The 8145-nt window shown below is 42.1% G+C and overlaps 1 protein-coding gene across 1 annotated transcript in view; it reads right to left on the bottom strand.

The window, feature by feature from the left end:
- Nucleotides 1-7442, bottom strand: part of BCAR3 (BCAR3 adaptor protein, NSP family member) — a 135534-nt gene extending 128092 nt beyond the window's left edge. The window contains exon 1 of the mRNA XM_007936063.2: nt 7126-7442. Coding sequence (XP_007934254.1) covers nt 7126-7442 — 317 coding nt within the window. The remainder of the gene's footprint in view (nt 1-7125) is intronic.
- Nucleotides 7443-8145: the final 703 nt, after the last annotated feature.

An 8145-nucleotide genomic window follows, 5' to 3' on the forward strand; every position in this document is an offset into this window, starting at 1 on the left:
GGTGACAGCATTAAAAAAACTGTGAACAGCAGGATGGCTGTGGCCTGAGGGCTTATCTGTCTTTGTAGCTCCAGGTCCCTGCTCCCCACCCACCCACCCAGGTCAGGCCCCCAAGCTCCTGAAGACAATCTCCTTCCAATCAACTATAGCAACTACAACCTCTCCAGCTTATACCTTCTAGCCAGGCTGGGCTGGCTCCCAAATCCACATGTGATAAGAACATGAATAATAATTTGTAACTGCACAGCGCCTCTATTTACATGTGCTTTTACATATACTGAGGGGTATAAGTCTCTGACACAGCCCAGAGTTAGGTCTCTGACTCTCAGAATACTAAAAAGCCTGACCTTTCCCAAACAGCATGGCATGGGTGTGAAAAAACATGATTTAATGCATGTCCGTCCTGGGGGGGCTGGGCTAGAGAAGATGTTGAGTAGCTCCACTCAACAAGGACTGCTTTGTGTAACTATCTGATCATTTCTTCAGTTGTGGTTTGCAATCAGTTAAAAAAAAATTCCTTTAGTTTTCTGCAGAACAGCTGAGAATGCGGATTGCAGCCTTTACGTTGAAATCATCCTTGGCAGTGGAGAATTTGGGACTACCGTTAGGCAGCTGGTAGACTTGCAAGCATCTCCCATTCTCAAGGCTCCCTCGACCTAGGAACAGTACCCAATGCTTGGCAATGGCCAAGCTCACCTCTGACCCAGCTGTTACTGGCCTCAGCACACCAGGCCTGCACCATTCCTCCACAATCACTAATACATCCACAACAGCTGCACTCAAACACAAGGGGCGTTAAAAAATATTAGTAAAACTCAATTTAAGACTTGAGAAAACAAAAACACAATTATTTTCTAGAGAGATTCTTAAATTCGGTCTGTTAAAAGTCATTATCTCTCTGCTAATCCAGTAAACGTACCTTCTATTAAATATTAAGGAGCTCTGGTAGTGTAGTGCCTGAGGCACTTGACTGCTAACCAGAAGGCTGGAGGTTCAAACCCACCAGCCACTCCTCGGAAGGAAGATGGGGCAATCTACTTCCATAGTGATACTGCTTCGGCAACCCAAGGAGGGGTTGTTATGAGTCTGGTCCGACTTGATAGCACATAACAACAACAACTGGTAGCATAGTACCTAAGGCACTTGACTGCTAACCAGAAGGCTGGCAGTTCAAACCCACCAGCCACTCCTCAGAAGTTAGGTTGGGCAATCTACTTCCATAGTGACACTGCCTCAGAAACCCAAGGAGGGGTCGCTATGAGTCAGGTCTGACTCGATAGCACACAACAACAACATTTAAATACTATATTCTAATAAATAGATTTTTAAGAATACTCGGAATCCAATTTTCCCTTGGTGCACATAAAGGTCCCAATGTGCAGACAGCAGACATGGTCACATACAAATAGATGCAGATGTTTGTGTGTGGATCTTCACATTCTAGATCCTTCTGATTAACTTTGGGCTAAAGGCTGATTTATTTGCATGTCTGGGAGAACATCCTGCTTTGTTAAAAAGAAAGCAGTAGTTGTAGAACCTGGTAATTCTGAAGAGAAACAACTGAAATAATTTTTCAGATGAGGGCACTGACACAACCCAGAGTTAGGTCTTAAAACCAGTTTTGTAGAGCAAAATCTGCATAAATCCTGTGCCTTACAGCTTTGTACCAATGTTGAAAATCTGACACTGTGACATGGTAGTTACTTAATGCCTGGATAAATGTACCACATTTTAACTTGAGGTAATTCTGCAGTCTTTCTGGCCCCCATCAGTTAAAACACTTGTGACCAGTCAGTCAGCTCCAGTCATGCAAATAAATAAAACACCACATTGTCCTGCCACATGCTGTCACAGCACAAGGGATAGAAAAGGAATTAAGCACTCGGCAGCTGTTCCCAAGAATGCGTCCCTCCACGTACCCACAGGTGGGAAATGGGCCCAGGGCTGGTTTCTCAGCTATACCAGCACCACAGACATCTCAACAGGAACTTATTCCCTCTCGGCTCAAGGCAGCTCCCAGATTCAAATAAAAATCTTGAAGACAAATGAATCAAAGGCATATCAGCCAAACAACACTAATGTCAAGAGGAAATCCTGTCCACAAGCCTCTTGGAGAAGCCTTGTCCCACCTGCAGAACAAAGGCTCTTTCTGTGACATCAAGCAGCAAGTTTAGAGCTCCCTGGCTTCTGGCTTTGACCACCTTTCAGAACCACAAGTACATCCAAGGACAGCCAAGTCAACAACATATCCAAGAGATATGGTCCCTGGAAGAAGGACAAATGGAAATGGGAAACCCAGAGAGGAAGTAGGAAGAGTGCTGCTACATTGAGAAGACCGTAACTAATGTCACAAAACAAAATGTGTATAAATTATTGGATGGGAAACTAATGTGATCTGTGAACTTTCACCCAAACCACAAAAAACGTTCAAAAACATGTTAAAAAAAAAAAAAGTGAAACAACAAAAAAGAAAGAAATGGTCTCTGAACGAAGAGATCAATATCCTCTCCGTTCCAGGTCTGCCTTCTACCTGGCTCTTAGTGGCCTGGGTTCCATTCTACCCAAAGTGGGGAGGTGGCTATGGCTCTGGGTTCACACTCTGGGTACTGACCCCTTCCATGCAAGAAGACATATCAGACCCCACAGCTAGTAGCAAAACACTTGGGAGACTGTGGAACACAGTATGGGGGGAAGGAAGCACTACAATACCTCCTGGGTTCTAATCTTAGCTCAGTCACTTAGTAGTGTGTGATCTTAGGTCCTCAATATCCCTGAAGCCATTTTCTTAACTGTAAATGATAACGTCTATAATGATACTCATGACAGCAGTGTGTCTCTCATAGTTATGATATGCAAAGAAGATAATGTAATGTATGAACACAGCCTTTAAAATATTTTGAAACTATAAAAGGTGAGAGTTATTAATAATTCATGGGAATATGACACACATGGATATGACAACTAAATAATGCAAATTTTAGTCAAAGAGCAGACTTCTTGGTGGATATTCAACTAATATCCAATTGTAATAAAGGTGGCTTTTTAATGATTAATAAGGTAAATATATCTTGAGAAGAAATGGCAAGCCTGCAACTTAAAAGATTTCACAAGATTAGGAGGTACTTGTCTGGAGGGTTTCCCTAAGCGTGTAAGAAGGGTATACAAGAAAAAAGGATCTGGGATCTCCAAGATGGTTCCATTGATTATCACCATAATAAACATCAAACGTGATGCAATGGAAGGTTTTTAGTCTTAACATCTGAGCTAGTCACTATCAATCAAAATTAAATCTCTGAATTCACTATGAAAGGGAAAAAGATAATTTACCTGAAACAAACCCTAAAAAATCAATAATCTTGTTAAATGGAGACCTAACCAGTCCTTAGGTCTCTGGAGACAAAGATCCAAAGTCACAACTTCAAGATCCACATGGCTCCCCAGCTCAAGGGGTTGGTGAGCTGGAGGGAGTGGGTGGTGTTTTCACGGCTCCATTAAGCTGTAAGGGAGCTCTGGTAGCATAGTGCCCAAGGCATCTGACGGCTAACCAGACGGCTGGTGGTTCAAACCCACCAGCCACTCCTTGGAAGGAAGATGGGGCAATCTACTTCCATAGTGATACTGCCTCAGAAACCCATTGGGTCGCTATGAGTCAGGTCCGACCTGATGGCACATAACAACAACAACAACAATTAAGCTGTAAAAGCTGAATGAAGAACAGAAACTCCACTTCTTTCTCACTTTATTTCTGATGGAGGATCTTAGGTAAAACCTCGACCCCCAGAGACTCGGGTCCTCATTCCTACTGCTTGTCCTTAGCTTTACAGAGGCACAAATTTTATTTGTTTATACTTTAACGTTCCAAAAAAGGCATGGAGGCAGCTCCTAACTTTGTTAAGAATACTTAAGAGAAAACGACAACTATAAGGTGTTTTGAACTCCTGAGAATCGGGAATACCTCAAGAAATTTTTAAAAGGTGTTAACCTATTGCCAGAGAATCAATTCTGATTCATACAAAATATACTAATACATAAAACAGGGGGTAAATAGGACTTAATGAGCCTTTGACACATAACTGCATGCTTCTTCATTCTGCTTAACTTTTAAAGGATATGCATTTGTTACTTCCTCTATTTGTCTTCAACAATATAATATTTTCAGTTAAAGAAAAAAACATGTGAATTTGGATTAATGTAGCCTTGAATCATAAACAGACCTAAATCAGGAGTGCTTATAAAGTCTTCCAGAGCCTGGACTTCAAACTCAGGACTTGTGCCTACTCTCTGATAAGATCTTTTACAGAGACCTGACCTCTGTCCAAGTCAGTCTTCATAAAAAAGCTTTGAACTTCTGTCAGGTTGTCAGCATGGACCTTGGGTGTTTATCAAGAACCTCCTCAAGATAGGAAGGGTGACTCTGTTGCCACCCCTCCTCAAAGCTTCCCCTGGCACCCAGCCAGGACTGCAGAGTTTCAAGGAATGAGTTTGTGTACTGTCAGCATCTGGTACAGAGTAGATTCCTAGCTCAGTATTCTGTGGTTATTAGTTGTCCTCAAGTCGATTCTGAGTCATGGCAACCCCATGTGTGCAGAATAGAACTGCCTCATAGGCTTCTCAAGGCTGTGACTTTCAGAAGCTGATTGTCAGGCCTGTCTTCTGAGGTGCATCTGGATGAACTCTGAAGAGTAGTAAAGTACTTAAGTTGTTTGCGCCAATGAGGTATTAACCAATATAGCTCACTTTAGAGTTTAAGTTAATAAAGAAAAAGTGGCCCACAATAAGCAAGGTTGGTTCTGATCCCACATCACGCACCCTGGCTGGCCAGACATTACTTTTCTTTGCCATCTCATGTGCTTCCCAAGGGGGAGTGATGACTGCTCATCATCTGCATGCTGGCATTTTAAGCGCCAAGGTGGTGGTCTTATTATACCACACCTCCATACTAACTGTTTCATCAGCAGGCAGCGTGCTCTGTCTCTGGACTCAGAGGTCACCCACCTAGATTTACAGGTTAAGGTTCAAGGCCTTCTAAGCTCCAGGATGACTTGGGGATCCTTTTAGTCCAGTGTCAGGAACATTTCAGGGCTTCCCAGCACTTTCTACAGAAAATATCTGGGCCTCCCTTAAATTTTCTTCTGGTACTATTGCAATTATGCAACTAAAAGTAATTCTGAACACATGCCTGTCTAGCTCCCTACCAACAGCTGTACTATTCTCCTCTCAACTTGCTACACTCAGCCACAGGCCATATCAACTTCCTTTAGGTTTCTCAAACATGCCAAACTCGTTCCTGCCTTGGGTCCTTTGCAAGTGCTTTCCCTCTGCCTGGAAGAGCATGCTGGTGGTTTTTTTTTTTTTCACCTATGGCTGCCTTTTCTCATTATGCAAGTCTTAGGTTAACTACATCTCCTCAGAGACCTGTCCACTCTATCAAAACAATAACGATACTCCCAATAAATCTCCAGCATATCACTCTATGTCCTCTGTAGCCCTTACTATACTCTGCAATTGTCTTCTTTATTAACTTGTATTTATTATCTGGATTCCTCACTAGAACATTAGCTCTGGGAGGACACCGCTTCAGATGTTCCATGACTAACCCTGTTAGTTCACATATTTCTTGCTCTACAAAAGGGCAAGAGCAGATTATTGGAATGATTTGGCTGCTAGAATTTCATCTATGCTGGACCAGCCCTCTAGTTATTATACCCAGAGGATAGGGCAGAATTTTCCTGGTAAAGACCTGGTGCTTATAAAGTCAATGCACACTAATTAACATAGGTGCTCGATATATAGATATTGAGCAAATAAATGAGACAGGACCAAAGCAGCTGTCTTTGCTACAGGTTAGACAAAGGAGAGACAGCCAGAAGGTACAACAGAAGAAACCACCCATTCCTTACCTGATAGCATCACAGGTTACTGGTATCCCTAACAGGAAAGGGAGTGTAATTTCCAAACCAGCTCTAACAAGCAGAAACCAATTACAGCCAGGCCAGTTACAAATCCAGAGAAGCACTTACAACCATAAAGCTTATTTACCCAGACCCCTGGCTGATAGGTGGGGAAAATCAATTCCTGTGCTAAAGTATTCTGAAGTTGATCTAATCACATACGTACACAAACACACACACAATTTTATTTTAGCATACTGACAACCAAGTCCAAGTAGATTAATTGTTAACATCCTGACATCTCTACAGAATTAGATGGTTACTGTTCAGAATCTGATATTTATTTATTGTTAGGTACCATTGAGTCAGTTCCAACTCATAGTGACCCTATGTACAACAGAATGAAGTACTGCCTGGTCCTGGTCCTGAACCAGCCTCATAATCTTTGCTATACTTGAGCCCATTGTTGTAGCCACTGTGTCAATCCACCTTGTTGAAAAAATATATATGTATTTCATATACATATATGTATATGTATTTCATATACATATATGTGTATGTATTTCCTATACATGTATGTATATGTATTTCCTATACATATGTTGTTGTTGTTGTTATGTGCCGTCGAGTCAAACCCGACTCATAGCGACCCCTCCTTGGGTTTCCGAGGCAGTATCACTACGGAAGTAGGATTGCCCAACCTTCCTTCCGAGGAGTGGCTGGTGGGTTTGAACCGCCAGCCGTCTGGTTAGCAGGCAAGTGTCTTAGCCACTATGCTACCAGAGCTCATATATGTATTTCATATACATATATGTATACGTATGTGTATACACACACACACACACACACATATAAATTAATGCTTCCTTTTGGAGGGATTTAGTGGTATAGAAAGTTGGGTTTAAAAATACCCACAAATACTTGATGACATTAAGAAATGGCTAAATTTTTCATGTGTTATATTAGTATGTGGTTGTGAATGGGGTGTTCAAATAAGAGTCCTTATAACTGAAAGACACATATCGAAATATTTACAGATAAAATGATGTTGGCGATTTCTTTCAAAATAATACCAGAGGAGAGAAAGTGGGTGGGAGCACAGATAAAACAGGACTGGCCAGGAGTTGGTAATTGTTGAAACTGGGTGAAGGGTCCATAAGGGTTAATAAAACCATTTACTCTACTTTTTATATGTTTAACATGCCTTTAAGACAGGTCATTTTAAAGAAGTTACCTGAAGGTGAAGGTTTCGCCCTTCCAGCCTTGCAGTGGGTTCTCCTGGATGACGTCCTGGGTCAGAGGTGAGTTCTGCCGTGGGGATCTGCAGTGAGGGAGGGTACCCATGTGACTGAAGTTATCACAGGACCTGATGGGAGGAGGGCCTTTTTTCTTCCGTGGAAGGGTGCCATGTATAGACACGTCTTGATAGCCATCCGTGCAGTGTTCAGCAAGCGATGACTTGCTGCTCAGAAGGTCCATGGACGAGGCCAGGGGGAGCTGGTGATTCATGGACATGTTTCTGGGAAGGCTTGCAAATTTTCCCGCAGCCATAATTCTCAACTCTAAGGGGAGAAAAAGTCAAGGTGTAAGTCAAAGCTAATCACAAGACTAGACTTCCTATTTATAAAAGGAAATGGAAAGATATCGCACAACAAAAGCAAATATTCATGGAACATTAAAAGACAAAAGCTATCTAATGGCATCACTTGTTTGTTGTTGTGCAACAGAAGGAAATGCCTGCATTGGTCCTGAGCTATCCCCTTGATCAGCTGCGGACTAGGCTATTGTGATCCGTTGGCTGATTTTCACAAGTGGATTGCCAGGCCTTTCTTCCTAGTCAGTTTTAGCTTGGATGTCCCACTGAAACCTGTTCCACATGACAGCAATATGCAAGCTTCTATTGATGGATAGGTGGTGGCTATGTATGTGGGGCATTGGCTGGGAATTGAACCCAGGTCTCCCGCACGGAAGGAATGAATCCTACACTAAACCACCACTGCTCCCCAAATGGTATCACTAGTAGAATTTAACAAAGATGAGAACTCTTGTGTATTTCTTAGCTCATTCTATTTCCCTCTTTTTATGATCCCACAGAGAAATTCTTCCAGATTGGCAGCAGACCCTGTAGTAGAAAAGAACAAACAAGGGTACAGGGGCCATTTTATTATTTCAGATAACGAAAGTTGATGGAAAAGCACAACTAACTAATAACAAAAAAGGTGACTGAGGAAAGGTTCAAGGGTTCAGTAATAAA

Source organism: Orycteropus afer, unplaced genomic scaffold (assembly GCF_000298275.1).
Source record: "Orycteropus afer afer isolate SDZICR_OR568_19922 unplaced genomic scaffold, OryAfe1.0 scaffold00033, whole genome shotgun sequence".
Classification (NCBI taxonomy): Eukaryota; Metazoa; Chordata; class Mammalia; order Tubulidentata; family Orycteropodidae; genus Orycteropus; species Orycteropus afer.